General features: G+C 48.6%; 1 protein-coding gene across 10 annotated transcripts in view; it reads right to left on the bottom strand.

Annotated features, from left to right (window-relative positions):
- The window catches only part of Garnl3 (GTPase activating Rap/RanGAP domain like 3), a 142,659-nt gene that overhangs the window by 18,805 nt on the left and 98,538 nt on the right, over positions 1-25,316 (bottom strand). For 8 of the 10 annotated variants that reach the window (XM_028884762.2, XM_028884764.2, XM_028884761.2 and 5 more), the window contains 10 exons: positions 24,634-24,737; positions 20,527-20,635; positions 18,202-18,247; positions 17,410-17,516; positions 11,996-12,111; positions 10,000-10,104; positions 8,028-8,102; positions 5,046-5,157; positions 667-765; positions 288-404 (listed from right to left, as the gene is read on the bottom strand). In XM_028884762.2, the coding sequence (XP_028740595.1) occupies positions 288-404; positions 667-765; positions 5,046-5,157; positions 8,028-8,102; positions 10,000-10,104; positions 11,996-12,111; positions 17,410-17,516; positions 18,202-18,247; positions 20,527-20,635; positions 24,634-24,737 (990 nt within the window). The remainder of the gene's footprint in view (positions 1-287; positions 405-666; positions 766-5,045; positions 5,158-8,027; positions 8,103-9,999; positions 10,105-11,995; positions 12,112-17,409; positions 17,517-18,201; positions 18,248-20,526; positions 20,636-24,633; positions 24,738-25,316) is intronic. The other 2 variants (XM_037204534.1, XM_037204535.1) reach the window with 2 other exon arrangements.

Here is a 25,316-nt window from a genome sequence, read left to right as displayed (position 1 = left end):
GCAGTTCTGGGACTCAAACCCAGGCCTTTGTGGGAGTTCGGCAAGTGACCTGCACCCCCACACTCCTGCTCATTCCCCCCCAGAGGAGGGGTTGTTTCTTTTGTTCTCTAATTTTCATTTTTATTTTCAGTAGCCTGAAGATTTTAACAGAAAGTTTCTTTCTTCTTTTGTGACAGTGCTCAGACTCACTGTGTAGCCAGGGATGGTTTGCACAGCACGGGGAACCGAACCTCGGGCCTCACACGTTCCCAGCAAGCACTCCACCCTAAGTTACTCCCCAGCCTCACCTTTGGTTTTCTCCAGCTTGTTTTCTCGGCAGTCAGATCTGCTCCTTCCAGTCTGCCTGCCATCAAGGCCTTTCTGCACCGCACTCAGCCGGAAGACGAACAGGCGGGCATCTTTCCCTGGTGACAGTGAGAAGGCAGAGGAGGGATTAGAGATGTCAAATGACCTGCGGGGCCTCCCAGGGCAGATGCACAGACCGGGGTTGGGGGTGTTCCGGGATACGGGCAACTGCATAAACTCTCCTTCCCTCCACTACCCCAACAAGTGGGCCACCAAAGGACCACGGCACTGACAGCAGGCCAAGGAACGTGACCCTGAGGTCTGCTGCAGTGGGCCACCCGCCCTCCGTTCTTTCCAGAGAATGCCCTCTGAGGGCAGCACCTTTGTCTGCTCGGAGGACAAGAAGGTCCAGGGCCTCCAGCACGTGCATCTGCTTCACGGGCAGAGTTCTGTCGAACACAGGCACGGACGGGAGGCCGTCTGGAAGAGAAGGCTGGTTACTCCACTGCACAACTGTGGCATGCCTGGGGCTGACCTGAGCCTCTCTAGTCAAGGACAGACACTTCTCCAGCTTGCATGAGGTCTCAGAAGGAGTTCAAATGCTGCCCCCTCTGCATGGGAGAACTAATATGCCCACTCGGGGACATCCAGAACTCTCTACAGGGGTGGGGTGGGCATTTCAGCAGGGACACGAAAGGAAGCTGTTTTTCTTGTTGGTGTCACCAAAGAAAGAGCAGCGTGTCTCAACCCCAAATTTACAGGGGTTGTAGCAAAGGGCTGAACACCATAGAGGAAAAAGAGCAGCCATTTATTATGTTATAATAGAAAGTATTATATCTTGTATTATTTCATGCATTTCTCAAAAAAGTAAGTTTAATACTTCTTTTTACATTTAAAGTGAATACAAACATATCCTACCCCTAGCATTCTCTCTGTCTGTATCAATAGTAGTCTGCTCACATGGTTTTTGTTTGTTTTGCTTTTCAAGATAAGGTTTCCCTGGCTGTCCTCGAACTTAGAGAGATCTGCCTGCCTCTGCCTCCTGAGTGCTGGGATTAAAGGTGTGTGCACCACCATGCCTGGCTTGCTTATGTTTTTAAAAATGTTTTTATTATTTTTAATTATGTGTAAGTGTGTGTGTCTGCATGTGGATATGCGCATGAGAGCACAGGTGTCCTCAGACGCCAGAAGCTTAAGCTCCCTTACAGCTGGAGTTACTAACGTGGGTTCTGGGAACTGAACTCAGGACCTCTAGAAGAGCAGCCAGTGCTCCTAAGGTCTGAACCATCTCTCTAGTCCACTGCTTATTCATTTTAAATACTTTTTTCAGATATGAATTTGAAATATCTTTTTTAGAGACAAGAAAAATGAAAGAAGTATCAGTTAAATTGTCGAAGTATCAGGAACAAACGTAGCCAAGCAAAAACAACCAGCAAGAGTTCAGGTGAGCCTCTCAAGAGTGGCCTCTCAAGACACTGTAATTACGAACAGAATTTGACTTTGGGGTTATTTGGAATTTGCAAGTGGTAATAAGTACACCATTGCCTCTCAGGGACCCTAGGATATATCAGCTGAGGGAACTGTTATGAGTATTCTGCTGCAGAAGGACAGGCTGAGACCACCAGGGATGGTGTGGACATCTCAGGCAGAAGTGGCTAGCTCATTCTTTTTCTGCACTTCCTCTTCAAGGCTTTGCTATGGGCCTGGGCTGGTCTGTTTCTTCATAATTTAGGTGCAAGGGGGTGTAGGGTTCAGGCCTATCACAGAAAGTAGAAATGGAACTGGGAGGTAATCCCTCTCTGGATACTTCCCAGCAGGGCAGGGCCTCTGTCGTCAGGGTAACACCCTCAGTGGAGAAGGGGTTCCAGCTCCAGCAGGACTGGGAGGCTTTAGATCTGTCTCTAACAGGTCCATGAGATGAAGAGCCTGTTCTTGTCTCCCTTAGTCACACAGGGCTTGCTTCTAGTCCCCCTTTAGAGGGAATGATATGACAGCCCATCAGCCATGGTCCTTCCTTCTCTACTGATCCAGGGTCTGTGTAACGCTGCTCGTTCAGAACATGAAATGATCATTCCAGTACTGTCATATCTGGGTGAATAACTGCAGTTATCTTATGGGTCCACAGTAGCATCAGCAGTGGCAGGTCACTCCATTAACGGCTTACTAGGTGCCAGACCCTGATGCTTCCTATGTTCTTGAATTTAGAATGTAGGCTGGCACTTGTCACATTCCTATTTAACCAAAAAGGAACTGGATGCTCCAAAGTGTTCAGAAAACTTGTCCGAGTTCCTCCTTGAACATGGGATCCAAGAAGGATGGAGCATGTCCTTGTACACAGGAAACAGAGGTGCACCGTGTACTGCCCAGCCCAGCGTGGATTAGCTTGCATTCCCCATCCACTCCTCAATTAGCTAAAGGGATTCTATGTAGACAGGAAGGAGAGAGGCAAGGACAGGAGGAAGTGACAGATTTAATGGCTGCTTGATTAATTATTCCTTTTTGTAATTCTGGCACGAAGATGAAGCCTTTTAGAGAGAGCTTTTCTATTACCATAGAACCTACTTACTCAGTGACCAGTCCCTTAAAGCACATTTGCTGCACTCACAGCACTGAGGGTCCTGAGATTTTAAAAACAATGACCTCGAAAGAAGCAGATTCTGCAGGGCAAGCCTAATGAAATGAAGCAAAGGCTAACGGGCTAGAGCTGGAGTCCCCTGAAACGAAAGGGACAGACTCCCAGAAACAGTCTGTAGTGCGATTATGTGCAGAGCAGAAGGTAAACACTAAGACTACGTGCTGGGACGGTGGCACATGTAAAGGGAGCTCAGGGCTTCTGCCCTGCAGAAGCCAGGGGTGGACATCGCTGGGCAGCCAGGACAGGGGAGGAGCGGCCTGCACGCCTCTCCAAGGCTGGAAGGAAGGGATTTCCTGGAGACTCACACCAGCCTTTATACCAATGCCACTATTTATACTCTGGATCCAACGGGACAGTTTCAGAAAATACTTGATAATACTGGCTTGGATCTTAACTTTAAAAAATAGATAATTTATATTTGTTCTGAGATTATATCCACTTGACCCAGGATACTTTCTTTGATCTCAAAGGAGAACTAGTACAACATTTTCAGACTTATTTACCTAGGACTACGGTTTTGGAAATTGGGTCCAAGTCCAACCAGAAATGCTGGCAGAGCTCACTGTGTTTAAGTGGAACGTGGCTGGTACTGTATGTGGTCCTAGTTCTAGACCCACTAAAACAGCCACGTGATCTTACACAGGCTATGGTGTTCCTTCAGGCCTCTGTTCTTCTTCTATAAAATCAAAAGACTAAATATCTAACGTCTGTTTTGATTTTTTAAGACAAAAAGAAACTTTGCTTGTACTTCTGGCAGAAATCTAAGGCTTCTGTGGGCTCTCAGCAGCCCGCTGGGAGCGCGGTAAGACGGCAGCTGCCTTGACTCGCACCGCGGTGTACCAGAGACGCTGCCGGCACGCAGTGCAGGAAGCCAGCCGTCCTGCCAACCCCTCCTTGCGTTCCGACCCTCGTCTCCAGTGTGCCCCACCCTTTCTACCACTATAAATGATTTTTCAGCCTTTTGACGCCAGAGGCTCAGAGGAGACAGATTTTCTTTCTGGAGATAGGGGAGGGGGAACCCAAGGCCTTACAGCCCAGGCAAGTGCTGTACTATTGAACTTGCCCTCTATTTTCTTTAAATCACAAAGAGTTTCTCAAATTAAGGATTTAAATTCCGAACTGATGAGTTTTAAGTTATTCTGTTAACTTAGTCATGGATATAATTAGGTTATGGGAAACATGATGGATTTTAAGTTATCTACATTTTATTAAATTAGTCATAGATGCAATTAGATTATGGGACCTATATGGAAAACCACAGGTACGGTAGTTTGTTCTCCTGCCTCCCCACATAAAGCACCTGGCCCAGGGCCTGAGCAGAGTAGGGACCTAGCGAGTGTGCTAGGCAGAGGTCGGAGAGACGAACAGGCCCTGTTGTAGGGGTGACAGGTGACAGAGGACATGCTTCCGAAGCTGAGGCCTCTCTAGTGCCTGCAGCTCCCTCAGAAGTCCCGGGAGACCTGATGCTTGTGTGTAGCTCCTCTATCATTCATTAGGAATCTAGAACTATCTAAAGGTGCTCGGTGCTGTCCCAGAGTCTACATCCCGTCATCGCCATGGTGAGGGCTTGGCCTGCAGTGGCTGCTCTGTGTGACCATCTTCCCAGACAGACTAGCTCACTGTCAGAATGTGCCATTTAATAGTGAGTTGCAATCTGTCTTCCTGCCAACGTCTTTCTGCTTCTATATACATAAATACAGTTTATCTAAGACTCATATAATTTGTTTTAGATGTCAAGTTTTTTTCTAGTCAGATTTTTTTTTAAGGTTTCAAGAGAGCACATGCCCCCAAGAAAATGATGTGAAATAATGCCTGTTTTCATTTAAGATAAGTACTGGGACCACGATGAGTGCTTGCTGAAGAATAATCTTTTAGTAGGTGGCTTAATATCCAGGAACTAATGGAGATTAGGGGGAAGGAATGAACTTTCCAGCATGCTGAACTCAAAATATACCCCCTCAAGCACCTGTCTGAAACAAGGGGTTAATCTGATTAGAAAATCAAACCTGCCTAACTCCTCTTGGGACCAGGCATTTATGGTCTAAAGGAGCTGACTGGCAGTCACCCACCTTAGAAGTACCACAGTCACACAAAAAAGACATTTGTAGGAGTGCTACTCACTAACCATCCACTAGCAAGACGCCGGCATCCGTGGAAACCAGCAAGGCCTGGCCCCAGGGATCTGCACACACGGCTTCGTGAGGGAAATTACTGCAGAAACACTGGGGCTCCCAAGGCTGTGAGGCAACACAAGCATTGGAGAGTAAGTGCATCAGAAAGAAGGCACTGTGTCCCACCAAGTGGAAATGCAGAGTCTGACACCTGAAACAGTAACACAGATACTCCGTGGGGATCAGTTGCGCCAGATACCGGGAGCTTCTCGGGCTTGGACTTCATTATCTTTCTTAAGGAGAAAACCTCCTTTCAAATATGGGTGCCATAGGAAAGCAGTGACTTCCCAGCTTCTGGTACCACTGCCTGTCTCTACACGACCGACCGTTACATTCTTTGGCAATGTTTTTAAAGCAGCTTTAACACCTAGAAGTTGGGCAAATTGGTGCCTTTTACTTTTTTTTTTTAAAGAGGGTTGATGTTAGTTTAGCATAAAAGGAAGTCCCACATAGCTGTTAAATTTTTTTCTGTGTTGCTGATTCAATAAAATCATTAAACTGTACACAATACAAGAGGTTGACATTGTCTTAATATATAGGTGCTTAACTGACCCACATAAGGCTACAAATCTTAAAGAAAAAATAGACACGTTTTACAGGAAAACAGCAAAGGTTGCTAAATAAATACCTCCAGGATGCTGTGTGGTATGTTCACACCACATGAACACTTTTTCTGGTCCCCAGGTGACATGTCACACTGCATGAACACTTCCTGGGACCTTAGATTCATTTCTGTTTTAGGAATAGAGTTAGCTCTCCCTCACCATGGCCCCTGAAGTGGGTGTGAAGGCCAGGAGTTGGCAAGAACTGCTTACTAGGATCTCAGTCACACAGTGCTGTGGACAGTTTTTGTTTTTGTAGCATTAGGAACTGAATCCAGGACCTCTTGTATGCTGGCAAGTGCCCTTCCACAGAGTTATATCCCCAGAGCTGAGAGCTGCAAACACTGTCAACAGACATTTGTTTCTTTTAGACACCTCTCTTAGCCCTATGCTTTGGAAGTCTTTGTAGGTTTCTGGGGACAAGTTGAAGGCTTACATCTTCATTTTATTCTCAACTAGTCATAAACATCTAACATGACCTGGCTGGGCAGCAGGAGAACCTGTGTCTGCTCTTGTGGTATGCGTGAAGTTCAAGGAAGGCCGAGGACTGCCTTCAAGAACATCATCAGGGTTGACCCTAACACTGGGTTATCTCTAGCTGAGCAAAGAGCAGGCTTTCCCTTTAGGACACCCACAGCCTCAGACTCGAGAAAGTGGGACTACAGTGTTCTGAAGAGGCAGTCTAGAGAATATGGAAACATTTTCTAAGCTGAAAAAGGGAAATAAGGAGACAGGTCACTAATTGAAATATTCCCCCCAATAGGAGGTCTGGCAATTCTGAATTGGCAACATATAGCTAGAGGAATTGAAAATGCAGAGGCAAAACACACACACCGACAGACAGACCAGACTTTGAAACCAACACTTTAGGTAATACCAAGACAGAACAATGGAGTCACTGTACGTGTGCATGGTGTGTGTGTGTGTGTGTGTGTGTGTGTGTGTGTGTGTGTGTGTGTGTGTGTGTGTACACAGCACTGTGTGCCTGTGGAGGTCAGAGGAAAACTCAGTTTTCTCCTTCCACTATGGGAGTCACAGGGATTGAACCCAGGTGGTCAGGTGCAGTGGCAAGTGCCTTTACCCACTGACTCATCTCACTGGTTCTGAATTGCATTAAAAAGTTGTGTTTTTATGTGTGAGTGTGTGTCTGTAGGCAGACATGTGGGTGTTGAGAGAGGCCAGAAGAGGATCCCTTGGAGCTGAGTGACAGGCAGCTGTGAGCCGCCTGATGTGAACCTGAACTTAGGGCCTGTACCAGAGCAGTTAGTGCCCTTCCAGTCCCCTGGTCTGTTCCTGATGATCACCTAGTCTGCTCCCCAGCCTCCAGAACTCAAAACAGAAAGCAGACAGGCTGCAGGGCTTGCTGTTGGCTATGTAGCTATACACACTGCAATGGTCTCCCACCTACATCCCTCTGAGCAGCAATTACTGAGGACCAGTTAGAAGAGCACCTTGACAGTTGCTTTGTGAAGTTACTTGGGAAGAGAGCTGCGATGAGGAACTTTCTACATCGGGTTGGCCTGTGGCTGTACCTGTCAGGACTGTCTTAACTGACGCGGAAAGACTCAGCTCACTGAGGGCAGCACCATTCCCTAGGCAGTGTCCTGAACTTACAACATGGGAAATCAAGCTGAGCACAAGCAAGCAGGCATGGATGCATTAACTTCTTTCTGTTCTGTGCTGTGGAAGTGCAAAAATTCCTGTCACTGGGACCTCTCTACAGTGACGACTAACCTAGAACCGTGAGCTAAAACAAAACCTCTCTCCCACAGTGCTCTGGCTAGAATATTTTATTACAGCAACCAATAGGAAACTAGGACCGTGGCCTTTCAAGCCCACTCCCACCCACTGGACTAGAGCCGTGTTCTCATCTTCCTAACGCTGCAACCCTTGAGTACAGCTCCTTATGTGGTGGGGACCCCAACCATAACACTAATTTTGTTGCCACTTCATAACTGTAATTTCGCCACTGTTATGAATTGTAAACATCTGATATGCAGGATATACGATATGTGACCCCAAAGGGGTCAACCACAGGTTGAGGACCAGACACACTCTAAGAGTCACTGCTCCAGAATCTCGCTGTTGATATTGGGTTGAGGTCAGATGACATGAATGCACATGTAGCTGGAGGAGCACTCTGAAACCAGCCTGGCTGACCAGGCCTGGCCCAGCGCTCTGCCCGCCTATGCACACAAATTCAGGAAGGAGTGCCCCAGAACCAGAGGCTCTTGCTACATGGTCTGGGCTCCTGAGGACTCGGAAGGAGACATCCTCCTGCTCCACCTGCTTCCATAACTTCACTGAGCACACAGGAAAGTATCAATCACTTACCTCTTTTTTACACATCCCTGAGGCTGCCAAGCTCGATGGGGCATCCCCTCTCACAATGGACTTGAGTTTCAGTGCCTAATGGACAGAGGTGCCACTTCAGGATTGGTGTCAGACAGGGAAAGAGCAGCAGGGTAAACAAGTAAGGTTTGGGAAATGAGTCAGGAGGGAGGGGGGGCTAAGGCTGCCAGCTCCTCTATCACTCATAAGGGATTAGGAGGGAGGATGGTGAAGTCCAGCAACAGGTTATGGCCGAGCTGCACCTACTGTTTTGGCATTTAAAGTAGTTCTATCGGTCCTATGATTTCAAAACTAAGAATGCTGAAAAATACAGATGCCGAGGACCTTCCCAGTCTCGATGGCTCAAGAATCCCTGAAAGGAGAGGCCATTTAGTTTTAAGATTTTTTTAAAAAATTGTCAGGTGGTGGTGGTGCACACCTTTAATCACAGCACTGGGGAGGCAGAGCCAGGTGGATCTCTGTGAGTTCGAGGCCAGCCTGGTCTAAAGAGCAAGATCCAGCACAGGCTCCAAAGCTACACAGAGAAACCCTGTCTCAAACAAGAAACAAAAAAATTGCTTATTTATTTTGCATGTGTATGTATGTGTGTGTGTATGTATGTAGGTGTGTATGTATGTCATATGTATGTATGCATGCCACGGTGTAATCCTGGAGGGCAGAGGACAACTGGCAGCTATATGGAAGACAGAGGACAACTTGCAGGACTCAGTTCTCTAGGTTGTCAGGCTTGGTGGAAGTTCCCTCATCTGCTAATCCATCTTGCAGCCCCAGTTATCTTCAACAAGACTGATGCACATTTTGAAAAATGTGACCTGTCTCCCAGCTGTCCTTGGTCACAGGACCCTCTACTGTGAGTAGCCTTGCCGCTTGGTGTCCTGCCCTTACCTGCGGCTGGAGGGCCTCCCCTCCCCACTGGAAGCTGGAGCTGAGAACTGCTAGTGTTCCCAGGGAAGGGAGGCAGAGGGAGGGCCTAGGGTGAGGAAACGCACAGTCACCTAAGCCTGCGGACTGCTTCAGGTAACGGGTGGAAGTGGGGTCTCCGTGAGTGACACTGCAGTGTGTGTCCTCCCACCTGGAGGGCTTTAGGGTTCAGTTTGATGGTACTCTTCAGAGAACCCTAGGAGGCAGGGTGGTCTGGACGGCAGGAGCGGCCCCTGCCGCAGAGCACTGCTCTTTTGCAGAGGGAACGGGATCTACACAGCTGACAGAGCCCCACCTGTCTTCCCCGCAATCTTGAGAGAAATCATGTGCTTCCAGATGGCCGGTTAGGTTCTGACAGATTGACACAAGCCAGGGGCATCTGGGAAGAGGGAGCCTCAACGGAAAAAAACATGCCTCCATCAGACTGGCTTGTGGGCAAGTCTGTGGGGCCTTTTCTTGGCTAATGATTGATGCAGGAGGGCCCAGCTCACGCTGAGAGATGTCATTCCATGGCATGTGGTCCATGAAAGCAGAGCGAGCCAGCCATGGAGAGTAAGGCTGTAAACAGCGCTCCTCCATGGCCTCTGTTTCAGCTCCTGCCTTGAACGCCTGCCCTGACTTCCCTCAGTGAGGAACTGTAAGCTGTAAGAGGAAGTAAACCCTTTCCTCCCTGGTTGCCTTTGGTCACAGTTTTATCACAGCAGCAAAATGCACATTAGGACTGCAAGAAAAACAAAGTATCAGCCCGGCAGTAGTGGCGCACACCTTTAACCCCAGCACTTGGGAGGCAGAGGCAGGTGGATCTCTGAGTTCGAGGCCAGCCTGGGCTACTAGTGAGTTCCAGGACAGCCAGGGTCACACAGAGAAACCCTGTCTTGAAAAAAACAAAATAAACACACACACACACACACACACACACACACACACACACACACATCCTAAACAAAGCATCCTAAACAAAGCATCCCGTGGGGGCATCTAGTTTGAAGGGACTCACAACCACATGTCTCAGGAGCTGCAGCATCTAACACACCTGCCCTATTCTAACGAACTCGGCCTGGCGGGCCTCCTCTCTCTTCCGTGCTGACTTGGGGGACTCGGGTAAAACATCACTGAAAGACCGTCGATTGAGCATGTTCTGAAAAAGAAAAACCAGGTTGGGACTCCTCAGACAGTTGTCAAGTCTCATCCTCTGGTGTCTCCACCACACACACACACACACACACACACACACACACACACACACACACACACACACACGTTTGTCTACACAGTACTATGTCTATCAGCAGCAATCATCCATTCAGCACTGTGGCAGACATGCAGAACCAGCTCTGTGTAAGAGCTGAGAACACGGCCTTTAGTTCAGGCAAACCGGCAGCCTCCTCATTAGCCAGCATTGTGACCGAGGGCCCATGTTGCACAGCTCCAGGATGCCAGGCCCATGGAGTGGCACCTTGGGAACCCTGCACACTGAGTTCCATGGGAATGGCACCCCGAACTTGTGGCTCTGGAGTGTGGGTTAACGTCTGAGTCCTGTGTGACTGACAGCTGTCTCCCAAGTGTGTGTGGGGACCAGTGAGGTAATGTACAGAGGGTACTTAGCACAGTACTCAGTCTTTCCCTCCAAAGCACTCGTCAAGCCCTGGCTGAGCGCCTCGCCCGCTACCAGACTCGGGGATCTGGCAGACACAGCCTGTGTTTGCAGGTTACACAGGCTGGTGGACTAACAAACGAAGAGACTAACAGGACTAACATGTTTGGTCTGGTCACTGACAGAAACGGAAGTGTAGACGACTCAACAGGGGGCGCTTCAACGAGGGAACAATACCTTTGCTGAGGCCTCTCTGAAGCCTTCCTGACCTGTTAAGATTTGCTCTGTCAGGTCCTGGGCCTAGCCTGGTCATTCCCTGAGACCTATCAGACTACCAACCAGACAGAAGTCAAGGGGTGCTATAAAAGGTGTCATGTGCAGAGAGAAGGGGCCAGTATGGTCTAGTTCATTCTGATAGCCTGTCCCCTGGGTGAGTGATGGACAGCTCTCATTTACATACATCCCCAGAAATTACTTTTACTGGAGTTTATGAATGATCAAATTTTAAGATAATTCTTAACTTGTACTGTGCTTCCTTGTTAAATAGGGAAATTAAAAAATTACATGTATTTGTTTGTATATATGTGTGTGCATGTACACATGCCATGGCATGTGTGTGGAAGTCGGAGGACAACTTGGGGGTTGGCTCTTTCTTTTTGTCATGTGGGTCCTGGAAGCAAACTCAGGTTGTCAAGCTGGGTGACAAGTGCTTTACCTGCTGAACCATCTCACTGGTCCCAGGGAAATGGTTTTCAAAGAATGACTTTCCTCTCCTGATGGCCTCATACTCAGGCTGGAGCCCTCCTAGGAGCACTGTACTGCTGACAAGAAAGGGTGGTATCTCCTCAGTGTGGACAATGCTCTGGGCCCACAGAGTATCCACCACAAAATGGGTTTCCCTCAGCCGGGCAGTGGTGGTGCACACTTTTAATCCCAGCACTCGGGAGGCAGAGCCAGATGAATCTCTCTGAGTTCGAGGCCAGCCTGGTCTACAGAGTGAGATCCAGGACAGGCACCAAAATGACACAGAGAAACCCTGACTCAAAAAACAAAACAAAAACAACAACAATCAAGTGGGTCTCCCTAAATGGGGACCCTGTTTCCGTGCCTGATTACAGAGCCCGAGAGAAAGCCCATGAAAGCCCTTGGTCTCTCTTCTCTCTCCAAAATCACTATTTTTGCCAGTTCATCCGCTCTGTCGCTAGCACCAAGGACAGCACCCCCAGAAAGCAGCTTTGGTATTCCCGGGTGCGGATTTATTTCTGTGCCCACCTATACCTTAGGCTACTGCTATGTAAGGATCATACTCTTGCACATGGACACTCGATGATGCTCCTTTTTATGGAGAATGCCAGCTGTGTGGCCTCAGGACAGCTTAGGCAGCAAGCAACACAGGAACCCAGGACTTTCTATGGGAGAAAGGAAGCCCAGTTACCTTGTGCAAGTCTGGCATCAAATCCTGGTATAAGGAGCGAATCAACATGTCCAGAGTACGCCGGCGTTTCTGGGCAAAGGTTGGGGTTTCCAAAGTGGCTTTCTCACCATTAATCACTAAAACAAATGAAAAAGGGCATTACAGTCATCAATACCTAGTGAAGAGTATTCTTTGCGAGCAAAGGCTGCACATTGAATGCCACCTGCCATTATAATACTAGCACTATGATTTGGATATGGAGTGTCTACCGAAATGTCAAGGGCATGGCCGCAGCTGGTGATCCCAATTATGGGAGTTCTCTTGGACCACAGAGGCTCTGATTTCATCAGTGGCCAACTGACTGGTGGGTTAATACTTGGATTATTGGTGGGTGGTGGAGACACATGGAAGTGGGGTCCTGGTTGAAGAAAGAAGCAGGTTACAGGGTGGTGACTCTGAAGGGCGGCTCTTGTCCCCTGACCCTTTCTCCTCTTCTCTGCTTCCTGGCTACCACGAGGTGAGTAGGCTTCCACCATCATGCCTCGCTGCCACCACATTCAATCTCACCTTAAGCTCTCAGTGATGGAGCCAGGTGACAACTGAAGTCTCCAAAAGCACTATCCAAAACAAGCCTTGTCCTCATTTCAGTTTATTTTTTCCTGAGACAACATTTCTCTGTGTAGTCCTGGCTGTCCTGGAACTCACTCTGTAGAGCAGGCTGGCCTCAAACTCAGAGATCCACCTGCCTCTGCCTCCTGAGTGCTGGGATTACAGGTGTGCATCACCACTGCCCAGCCTCCTTTTAATTGTTTTTCTCAGGTATTTTACCACAGTGATGAAAAATGACTAAATTAACCGGCATTACCATTGATCTAACCTTCCTTTCATGGGAGAATGCTTCAAATTTAAATCCCAAAGTATGGATTTATATTATCTATAGGCATGTTTATCTTCTCTTTCCTGTTGGACAGTAAGTGTCCAGAGCAGAGAGCAGATCTTTTTTGGTTTTTCGAGACAGGGTTTCTCTGTGTAGCTTTGAGCCTTTCCTGGAACTTGCTTTGTAGACCATGCTGACCTTGAACTTACAGAGATCCATCTGCCTCTGCCTCCCAAGTGCTGGGATTAAAGGCTACGCCACCACCGCCCGGCAAGCAGATCTAATCTTAAGGACCTCTTTAAGCCATACCTCAACCCATCCATCCTTCCTTTGCTTCTTCCCTGAGATGTCATTCAATGGGACTAATTGTGTGTGTGTGTGTGTGTGTGTGTGTGTGTGTGTGTGTGTGTGTGTGTGTTTGCTGCAGCTTGTTGAAAAGAAGAAGCTGCTTTAGCACAAGTTCTTACCTTACGGGGTGTTCCTTCTGGAAAAAGCTAAGCATTTCCTACACTATAGACACTATGATCCAACAGGGCAGATGCACAGTCACACACCAGAGCTCAGATAGGAGTGTCCAAGAGGTTAGGAGTCTGAAGTCGTGAGTGTGGAACCCAGGTCTGGGACTGGATGTGGAGTCTTAAGCACTTTTGTCCTACCTTTCTGGGGCTTCAGTTTCTACCCCCCCCCTGTAAAAATAGCCATGATCCTATTTTAAAGAGGGCTACTGCTATTTAAGTAATAATACATACACCCAGTACAGTGCTAGGCACATGGAACTGGGTAAGTATTCTCACTTAGTTTTCTCATGCAGAGGACCAATGGGAAGGTCTGTTCATGGACTGAAAAACAGAACTTGCTGTGGACAAGACATTCCCTAGATACTTTCTATGTGCTGGGGCCAAGCTGGGCTTGTGTATTACACAGCATCTCTTAGGAGTTTCTAAAGTGCATAAGGTGTTTTCTTTTTCTTTCTTGAGGATTTTCCCAGTTAGTACTTTAGAAAATTACACATTTTTCTGTTTTTAATAAATAAATAAATAGTTTTCCCAACCTTCCCTCTTCCCGCCCCTCATCCACCCCCCACTTCTCTTCAGAAAAGGGCAAGCCTCCCTTGTGTATCAGCCAGCCATGGCATGTCAAGTTGCAGTAAGACTAGGTACCTCCTCTTCTATTAAGGCTGGATGAGGCAATCCAGGAGGAGGAAAAGGCCCCAAAAGCAGGAACAGAGTCAGAGACAGCCCCTGCTCTCACTGTGAGGAGTCCCACAAGAAGACCAAGCTACACAACTGCAACGTATGTGAGGAGGGCCTAGGACATCCCAGGCAAGCTCTCTGGTCAGTCTCTGAGAGCCCCTAGGCCCAGGTCAGTTGATTCTGTGCGTTTTCTTGTGGTGCCCTTGACCCCTCTGGCTCCCATAATCCTTCCTCTCTCTCTTCCACAGGATTCCCTGAGGTCTGCCTATTGTTTGGCTGTGAGTCTCTGCATCTATTTCCATCACTCCATACTTATGGACACCTGATTTTTGATAAAGAAGCCAGAAATATACAATGGGAAAAAAAAAGCATCTTCAACAAACGGTGCTGGCATAACCAGATGTCAGCATACAGAAGACCACAAACAGACCCATTTCTATTGCCCTGCACAAAACACAAGTCTAAGTAGATCAAAAACCTCAACATAAATCAGGTTCAGAAGAGAAAGTGGGGAACAGCCTTGAATGCAGTGGCCCAGGAGATAACCTCTCAAGCAGAACACCAATAGTGCAGGCACTAAGAACAGCAATGAATAAATGGGACCTCATGAAACTGAAAAGCTCCTGTAAGGCTTTTCTGTCAAAAGGACAAAATGTTGTCCTCTAAATAATCTGAAGTTAGAGCACTCCAGGCCCCGGGCCCTGCTGGACCACGACCACCCTGCAGAACACGTATCTACCCTGCCTGGCTCCTCCGTTCCTTTTGGCTGCTAGCTGCAACAACTGCTCTGTTTGTTTTTTGCTTCCTCTTTGATACCCTGGACTTGAACCACACGAAATTTCCTGACTGGATGTTGCTGTGGGATGTTCTGTATGTCCTGTGGGAGCCCTTCTTGGGTTCTTTGTGGCGTTACCCAGCAGGTCCGCATAGAGGATGATTAGGACCATGGGCCTGAGTGCAGGTGTCTGAGATGGTCTGTACTTGGCTGTGCTGGGGGATGGTCTGTATGTCAAGTTGTTCTGATTGATCAATAAATAAAACCTGATCGGCTCTGGCTAGGCAGGAAGGATAGGCGGGACTAACAGAGAGGAGAAATAAAAGGACAGGAAGGCAGAAGGACTGACTGCCAGATGCCGCCATGACCAGCAGCATGTGAAGATGCCGGTAAGCCACCAGCCACGTGGCAAGGTATAGATTTATGGAAATGGACTAATTTAAGCTATAAGCGCAGTTAGCAAGAAGCCTGCCATGGCCAAACAGTTTGTAAGCAATATAAGTCTCTGTGTTTACTTGGTTGGGTCTGAGCGGCTGTGGGACTGGCGGGTGACAAAGATTTGTCCTGACTGTGGGCAAGGCAGGAAAACTCTAGCTACAGGATGTTTTGAAAATACAGCCTACTGGCAACACTGTGCTCATGTCACTGGAAAGTGCTGCCTGGCTGGAGCCTGGTGCAGTCCCCAGCCTGCCACAGCCCCAGTGTGCCTCCCTGTCATCTATTCCGAGGACTTCTCTCAACACCGCCCCCACCTCTCCACACTCGAACATGTGACCCTTGTCCCAGCCACTCAACTGGTCTCTGGACATGGAAGGTACAGAATTATCACCTCTGCCAAGCAGTCTGCTGCTTCTAATGTTGGAGGCAGAGCATTTCTCCAAGACCCTGCTGTGGACCAAAGCTGGGAGCTAACAGTGTGGAGGTGCCCAGCTACATGCCCTTAACGGCCGTACCTGCCAGGAGAAGGCTGTGAAGCATATGGAGACCTCTGGGAGGAGCTGCTGGGATTGTGGAGGAAAGAGCACTTACAGTCAGCTTGGCTGTGAGTGGGCCGTATTTGGTGACTGGAGTTAAGTGACATCTATCCCTTCAAGTGTCACTGACATGGCTGCTAAGACACGGGAAGCTTCTGTGGCTGCTGATGGAGGACTCACATTTGGGGTGATGGAAGAGACTCGGAAGATGAGAGGACAAAGGTGGGGGCTGGAGAGGTGGTGCGGGGAGCCCTTGCTGCTGGTGGTGCACACCTGTAGTCCCAGCACTCAGTGGCAGCAGCAGACTGATCTCTGGGAGTTTCAGGCCAGCCTGGTCTACAGAGCGAATTCAAAGCTAGCCAGGGATACATGAGCCCTTGTTTCAAGAAACAATGCAGTACTTCCTGTTCTAGCAGAGGATCTGGATTCCATTCCCAGCACCCATACTGGGCAGCTCATAACTTCAGGTCCAGGGGAATAATCCAATGCCCCCTCTTTGGGCCTCCATGGACACAACACCTGCATGCATGTAGTATGCATACCCACATCCACGCAACATTAAATAAATCTTTAAAAAAGAAGAAAGGAAGGACAGTATGTCATCTGGCACTTGCCTGGCCTGTGGCACTTGTTTTGGCCAAAGGAGAGAGAGGACTGACTACAAGCTGAGCAGCAGGTATTGATGTGGGGTACTGGGAGGTTCTGGGTTCAGTCAATGCCACCCTTGGGCCAGGTGACCAAGATGAACTCAGTGAGAGGACAGGAGCTTTTCCAAATGCTCTCAAACTACATGGCAACAGTGACAGAATTAGGCACTGTGTGCGTGGGTGTGAGGACAGGTGGATGCCAGAGAAGCAGCTGCAGCCCCTTGTGTTCTGGCAGAAGACTGGAGCTGGCCTCTTTGTAGAGGGCACAGATCGGGTGGCATTGCCAGGGCTCCAGGGCTGACAGACTGGGCTTCTATGAAGAGATTTCAGTAGATGGAGCCAAGTGACTAGCTTCTGCTCAGTAGGTCCTGATGGGCTTTTTAGATATAATACCCAAGGATGCTCTGAGCTTCTGTCATAGAGAAGGTGGGAGCTCAGAGTCAGGCCTTGGGAATCATCAGTGAGCTGAGATGCATGTGCACTGGGTCACTGGCTAGTGAGGCTGGGGTAAGAAGGTTCTGCACACTCCATTCACGCCCCCACACCACTGTACATACATATAGTCCAGCAGCTCTCCTTGTCCCTAAGTGTGTATCAGAACCATTTTTCCCTACCTCCACTCTGCTCAGATAAAGACATAGATACATAATGACTCAGACTCAGAATGGTAGCATCAGAACCCAGGGCAGAAAGGCCAATTTGAGGTCCCCAGGCACTGTGAGTGGTGACGGTGGACAGGCTGCAGAGCAGGCGGGGGGTGGGGGGTGAGGGGGGGTGGGATGGTAAGTGTAGACGAGGGCCCAGTAGAAAACCTACCTAACGTTACCAAAAACTAAACATGGGTAATGGATGAACAGAATACGGACTGTATAAATGATGACACTTTTTTATGTCATGTCTGCGGAGAATATGAAGAAACACATTTTTATACGGAATAAGTGACAAAAGCATTTTAAAATGACCACTTACATTTCACAAGCAGAAAGTCCCTGAATTCCTGGTGGTCTGTAAACACGGGTGGGGACGGCAGGGGTGGCCCAAAAAGTGGCACACTCTCTTCTGAAAATATTTTCAGCCTACGGGAAGAACAGTCCAGAGTTAGTTGGTTCTTTTCTTCCAAGATCACCAATATTTTCCAAGTCAATGTGTCCAGAGACCTATGTAGTGTGTCGGGAAGTTTTACCCAGAGGAGTCTGCCTCACCTCTAATCCACCAGCCTACGGATAGGCTGGACAACAGCAATGGCGTTCTGAGCAACCACAGCACACTAGGCAGGGTAGTTTCGATCTTAAGGCTTGTTACACATGCCAGAGGTAACTGAACTTATTGTACACTAGGTTCACGGTCCCTGGGGGATAAATACTTCACAAATCTCCAGTCAGTAAATGACTGAGCTGAGGTTCAAACCCACTTCCCCTAACTGGTGGAAACTGACTTTCCTTTCACATCCTTCTAATAGAATCATTTTGAGAAACAGAAAGACAAGCGGGCAGGCAGTAGTCTAGGGAAGGGGAGCTCTGACCAAGGTCAGACAGAGATTTCTTCCCTGTAAAGTACAAAACACCCGGGCCCTCTGTGCATAGCAACATTATATGGAGCAAAACTTTTTTTGAAGGGAGGTGGCTTTTCAGGATATTCTAGAAGGTCAGAATATATCTAATAAACCATACAGAAGAAAGTGCATAAGGATTCTCTGAGAATCAGTGCCAACCGATGAAGCAAATGTTAGGATTAGAAGAATAGAGACGAGTCATCACCTACCTGTAATTGTCATTTTGCTGGTCATACCTCACTAAGGCAAAAATATCTGTGGGGATAGGTAGTCAAGGCAATTCATCAATATCCTTGATGCTCACACCTGACAGCTATGCCCTGAAAACCCTTCCTGCACAAGAGTTCTGGAGCAGGCCTTTGTGTGGCTAGGCACCTCCTGCTCTTACACCTCCGTACCAGAGACAGTCTTGGAGAACACATTAGAGCCCAGTGTCTGGGGTGAGCATCTGTGTGCTCTTCTGCGGGAAAGAGCCAGGTGAGTCCTCCAAAGCTGTCAGATAAGCAATGTAAGTAAATGCATTGACAGCCAAGCTGCCAGCAGAACCAAAGGAGCCTGGAACCCAAACACGATCCTGACATGGATTACTCATCTATTTCATCTCACACATTCTGAGCTGGGAAAACAATCGAAATGTTTCTACCATACACCTTCTTCTCCTTCTGCCTCTGGTAGACAAAACAGCACTGGAGAACAAGCCAATGGAGCTGGTGGTGGCTTCTACGCAGAGTCGGGCTCTGCTTGGGCTGAAGCCCAAAGTGTCCAGAATAGCTCAAGCGCTCGGGCTGTGCATCGGGGGCAGAGCACTAGCCTCACAGTTGGGAGGCCTGGGCGCCATCCAGCACTTAGGAAAAAAGGGTAAATGATGTTACGGAACTTCAATCTCAAGATAACTCTTTAAAAATAAACCCAAACAGCACAACTACCTACACGGAGCAGAGTTCTTCCCCCACCCTCCTCCCTCATGGCCAGCCTGGCTGTTGTCTAGGGCTGAAGCCGGCAGCCTTGGATACCCCACTCCTACGCTCCGTTAGTTCTTTCCAGAAGCCGTGTGCCAAGCCCAGCGTGGAGAACCTCCAACAGGAGCTTCTCTAACACAGCAGATCCCCTTGTCTCCCTGCCCCACTCAGAAGAGAAATCACCACCAAACGGGAACTATTAGCGCCACAGCTAATGAATGGGGACACCAGCTGAGAGCAGGATGAGCTTAGAAGGCCTCGCATGGGCTCTCACTTAGTCAAGATCCTACCCTGTGGAAGAAATCTGCCGTTTCAACTTCTAAACACCTCCGTGCAAGCTTCAGGAGACCAGTCAGAACAGAGAGCAGCGTCACCCACGACACATGAGGCACAGTAGTCTTGTCTCCAAATGTCCTTACGGGGGTTTCTGGGGACAGGCGTGCTGGGATTAGACTTCATTCTGAAAACGTCCACTAGCTGTCCTTTATTTACTGTGGCTAATCTACAGAGGCTCTCTTTGCTCTTGTGGCCTGTGACCACGGCAAGCGGGCCATGGCTGAAGTCTGGCAGGGCAGGATGAGCACAGGTCCCGGGTTGTCTGGCTGAGCATTGCTGAGGTCACCCCCTTCCTCTGCTCCCATCTACAGACAGTCTGAGCTGAGCAGGATTAGGGAAAGCGAACACCACCATTAATTCTACCATGCCTCATGCTTTGAGTGCTGTGATTAGAGGTGTGAGCCAGCATGCCCCGATACTTTTTTCCATATTTGAGACAAGGTTTTGCTTTGTAGACCCAGCTGTCCTCAAACCTGTGATCCTCCTGCCCAGACTTCGATAATTGAAGTCAACTTCCCAGAGGACTCACTACTTATTCTTAGGTTCATTCGTTACTAGTGGATAATGGGATGTTCCCCTCGTTTCAGACTTCCTTAGAAAAGAGAAGACATTTTGGAAGTCAAAGCAGGGTGTGGTGGCATGGACTTGTAGTATCAGCACCCAGAGGTCTGAGGCAGGGAGGCTGTGAGTTCCAGACTCTCTCAGAGGTTAGCTGTGAAGCACTGTCTTCTGCATGTGACATGGATGATACACACATGAACACACAGTCATAGTGGCTACCTGCACAGGACTGGGCCATCGACCTTCCACTGTGGATAGGGAAGAATTCATGAGGTCCTCCCCCTCCCTCTGGAGAGCTGTAGGCAGTTAATGGTTGCTGGGATACAAAGAGTCATGCTCCTCAGTGGTGCAGCTGCTGGTAAGCAGCTCAGATAATAACCTTTTCCTAATGCTTATGCAGGCTTCGCTGACTAAATACCGCGGGACACACACAGAGCCAAGGAAGTGAGAGCGGGCTGGGGAAGACGAGGTTCAGCAGGAGGGAGAGGGAGAGGATAGTGGAGGGGGAAACTGAGAAAACAGTCCCCTGAGGATTACTACCCACTGCTGCAGAGGGTGGGGAGGGAGAAGGGACAGTGCAGGGCTTAGGCAAAATCCCCCAACGACGTGTGTCAGGCTAGCCATCCAGGACAGGTCTACCACCCAAGGTCCTGGAGCATTTGTGCAGACCCAGGATACGTGTGAAATGGGATCGGATCATGGAAGGCTTAAAGGCGGGAGAAGATTCCTCTCCTTCCTGGAACACGATGGTGACAATATCGTTTCCAATGTGGCGCTTCCTTTCCACCTGTCACGAGCATAAATGACACCATGAGAAGAGTTGCTCTACCAGGGCCCATTCCCAACACACATTCTTGCTTCTACCACATTGAACACGCTTCCCCGTATCCCGAGCTGCACTCGAGGCCCACACAGCATAGGAGGCTCCAGAGGGGTCCGGAGGAGAGCACACATGCACCCCGGGGCTCCAAGCAGGTTATGCAAGTGTCCTACCACTGATGAACAACTCACCTTAGCTAATCTGAAAGCTCATACTTGGTGACAAAATGGCTCTAATTTGGCCCTAGTTGACCTTTCCTAGATCTGCAGTTGATACATTTTTTTCCCCTATAAAAGGTCATACAGTGACTGTTTGCAACTTCATAGACTGTATGGGCTCTTCAAGCTACACAGCTCTTAAAGTGCACACGCTGCCATAAAAAACATGTGAGTGGGTGTGGTGTGCGCCAGGTACACAGCACTCAGCAGAACGGGAACAGGCCAGTTTGCTAGCTCCGTTCAAGACCTTCACCTATCTGGTCAACCCAAAATACCTGCTGTCCCCCTGGACGCTGTCCGTGGCGGACTCGGGTGCTCACTTGTTCTTTCGCCTGTCCTCACTGGAAGGTGGAGCTTATTTGCTTTCACCTTTGCTCTGGCTGCTGAATGCAGTCATGAGTGAACTGTAGCAAAGAGGACTGTGCACCAGTGCCCAGGTAAATAATAATAAATTTTATTATTATTATTTTTTTGCATTGGTGTTTTGCCTGCATGTATGTGTGTGTGAGGGTGTCAGATCTTGGAGTTACAGACAGTTGTTAGCTGCCAGTGGGTGCCGGGAATTGAATCCAGTGCTCTGGAAGAGCAATCAGAGCTTTCAACCACTGAGCCATCTCTCCAGCCCCCAGGCTAGCTTTTACAAGGGCCAGAAGGGGCTGGAGAGATGGTTAAGAGTGCTTGCTGCTCTTACAGGGGATCTAGGCTTGGTCCCCACCACCCTCACGAGGTGGCTCACAAGGGCCTGTAACTCCAGTTCCAGGGGCTCTCATGCTTCCTCTGACGTCTGCACACACATGTTGCAAATGAGCTCACGTAGGCATATATGCTTACATACATACACATAAACAGAGAATAAATTAGTCAGTTACAAATAAGTAAATAAAAGGACAGCCAGCTTTTGCCGCAGTCCTCTCAGAACACATGCTTCTGGGAGGCCTGAACCAGTGAGGAAGTGTTGATGAGGAAGCCACCGAGAGGCCCTGAGACTCCATCTGTGGGGAAAGGGCCACTCTGCCAGTGTCCCTGTCGAGCCTCCAGTGGTCCCAGGGTAGCTACTGGCTGAGTGTAATAGATGAAACCTGAGAGAGCAGAAGACCTGCTGCTGAGCCTTGTCATCACAGAGCCTGAAGGAATCAGTAACTATCTTCAGCTGGTGAGTTCTGGAGTGGCTTATTGCACAGCGGTAAATACGCAAGGCATGGTCTGTGCTTGCCTAATTTACCTTGTCTAGCCTCTTACTTGTCTAGCCAAACAGCTCATACATATGTTGGGAGTTGGGGACAGGATTGTAAGGTATTTCACTGAAGCTTGTTTGGTTGCTATATGTGGGGTGCACTCCACCCCTGAACTCCAAGCCCCTGTGTAAGTTTTCTGACACTACTGTTGAAATATAAGAGGTCAACAGCATTCAGGATGGTAGAGAAGATGGGTGTGGTCTATCCCCTCCACATGATCCCAAGATCCTAAGAGCTGTAGCTGCCATGAAGAGGCCTAGCAGCAGGGACCTGGGTCTTCCCAACCAAACAGAGAAGACATCTTGCACACAGCGAGTCTCAGCCACATGTAGTCTTCCTTGGCCCATGTGTTTCCTGTTTCAATATACCCTTGGCCAGAGCGCTCCTAAAACAAGAACAGGTTCAAGGCCTCTATGGTCCTCACGGCCCATGAGACACCATTAGTTCCTTCTTCCAGTCAGCCCATAGAACAGCACTGGCTACTTCCTGCCTCCCTGTGCATCCCCCTCTACCTCCACCTCCCAGTACTACAGTACCACCCCAGGGTACTGGTCTGCTGTGCGCCTTTCCCTCTCACTAGAACTGGAGTTTTATGTGCTCAGTAAAAGGCCCTTGTGGCCCCCTTTAAGTTTGTATTTCTTTGCTGAATGAGTGTCCATTTACATCAGTGAGATTTATTCATATAGATACCTTCTTTCAATGCACAAAAAAGTGGCAAGAGTCTCATCCAAGCTAAGCATAACTCCCTAAGTCCCATCTGTTAAAAGCCAGCAGCTGGGGCTGGAGAGATGGCTCGGCAGTTAAGAGTACTTATTGCTCTTGCAGAGGACCTGAGCTGCTGTGTAAAGAGCTGGGCAGAGTGTGTGTGTGCTGAGTGAGGGATGTAGCTGAGCAGGCAGAGAGAAAAGTCTAAGAGAAATGTGAAGGATAGAAGAAGAAGTAGCGTGAGAGTGTAGAGTGAGAGAACTGGAACTAACGAGAACTCCAACTAGAGAGAACTGGAACCAAAGGTTTACAGTACAGAGAACTGGAATGAAAGACTTAGAACTACAGAATTAGAACAAGAGGATTGGAGCTGGAGAAGAATAGAAGAGAATCACGCACGATCTGAGAGTCAGATCGTGTGTGGACTATTAGAGATAAGAAATCTTTCTATCCCTGCTCTTGAGAAGTCTTTCTCTGAGTAACCCTGGGTAGCAGTCCTGGGAGCTGGACTTCCCAGGCTGTTAAAAACTGCCTTAGTTAGAATTTGTCTTGCTGTGATAAAACACCATTGACCAAAATCAACTTGGGGAGGAAAGGGTTTATTTCAGCTTGTACCTGTCACACTCCATCATCTAAGGAAGTCACAGCAGGAGCTGATGAAAAAAGAGGACTTCTTACTGGCTTGTTCCCATGCCTTGCTCAGCCTGTGGTTTTTGTTTGTTTGTTTGTTTTGTTTTTGAGACAGGGTTTCTCTGTGTAGCCCTGGCTGTCCTGGAACTCACTCTGTAGCCCAGGCTGGCCTCCGCCTCCTGAGTGCTGAGGTTAAAGGAGTGTGCCACCACCTCATGGCTTCAGCCTGTTTCCTTAGAGCACCCAGCACCACCAGCCCAGGGATGGCACCACCCAATGAGCTGGGCCTTCCCACATCCATTATCAATAATCAATATAAACGCACCACAGGCCAGTCTGGTGAGGGTATTTTCTGAACTGAGGCTCCCTCCTCCCAAATGACTCTGGTTTTTGCCAAGTTGACATAAAACTGGCCAGCACACCAACTTATTTCATGTTCCAGAATCTCATTCTGATAAGGCCAAAGGCACACTGAGAGAAGCCACAGGGAGAAGGCGTGTTGAATACAGAACAGCTCAAGCCTTCTTCTCGAGGTTTGAGCAGGTCTCCTGGTTGTATGTGCTGGAGGCCTGGCTCCAGGCCTGGTGTTGCTAAGGGGTGGTGGTGTGTTTGAGAGGTGGGCCTAGTTGGGGGTGATGAGGTCTTGGGAGGGGTTAATGCTTTTCTTGTGGACGTTCATTCTTGCTCACTTAGGTCTGTCTGGAACCTAACCTGGATTTCTTATGCTTCCTGTTTGCTATGTGATTTCTTCTACATCTGCACCAACATGATGACCACCATGAGGGTCTCACTAAAGCCCAGGAAATATCAGTGCTCTTGAAACTACATGACTCCGACTGAATGAACCTCTTTTCCCTATAAAGGACCCAACTCCAACTATTTTGTCATGGCAACACAATATAGACTAGTATGCCTTTAAAATCATAGTCACACATGTACAAGTACATATATGTGCACACTACAGGCTCACTACTATCTCTGACCCTTCTTAAAGATGACAGAGGCAGTAACAACACGCTTCCTTGTTTGCAGTCCAGACAGACTATAAAACAGTGCCTGAACTGGTAGCTGATAACTGGAGCCTGGCTCACAGTAACAAACTTAGTCTCTAATTTTACAAGTCATTGTGTTGCTCATCCCACATTTGTATTTTCAAAGAGCCTGTGGTCACACGCACCTGCTGTCTGTTCTCTTTGGAATACGGCAACATGGTGGAAACGTGAAACATGACCTCATGCCCTTGGTACACAGTATAGACTGAGTTGATCCCTGTGGTGTTATCTGTAAAATACAAGAACGCAATCAGTGGGTACACAGATGAAGGCATGCAGTACGCAGGACATTTTCAAAGACTGCCTGGGTCCATCAGCGTTGGTGAGCAGGAGCAGATCACCTGAATGTCAACTCTCCATCTCGGGCCCCTGTCCATGAGGAAAGACCTTGTTCATGCTCTCAAAGCACCCTGCCGCCTGCTGCACACCTAGCTTGGAACTCACAGTCAGGAGGAATCTGGCTGGTAAGGGGGAGCATGCTGCAGCCCCCCTTCCTGTGGGGTGAAGGACACCACCCACCCATGCTGATGCAGCTGTGATGCCCACAAATCAAGGTGAGGTTTCTGATGATCTGTGCTTGGTTAAGGCATAGCCTCTGGAGGTAGAGGGACTAGGACCTGAGTTCTCACTGGCTACGTTGCTCCTGTCCCCCTCCTCACATTTAAGGGCTTTATCATTTTTTGTAATCCAAATTTCTTTGTTCATATGTGTGTGCACGTGTGTGGGGAGTCCAAATGTCCATATCCAATGTCTTCTTCAATTGCTCTCCACCATATCTTTTCTCCAAGTCTGGCTGTTTGGTTTAAAG

The sequence above is a fragment of the Peromyscus leucopus genome, chromosome 4 (assembly GCF_004664715.2).
Source record: "Peromyscus leucopus breed LL Stock chromosome 4, UCI_PerLeu_2.1, whole genome shotgun sequence".
Classification (NCBI taxonomy): Eukaryota; Metazoa; Chordata; class Mammalia; order Rodentia; family Cricetidae; genus Peromyscus; species Peromyscus leucopus.
Note: the sequence above shows the minus strand (reverse complement) of the source record. Positions and strands in the feature narration are given on the sequence as shown.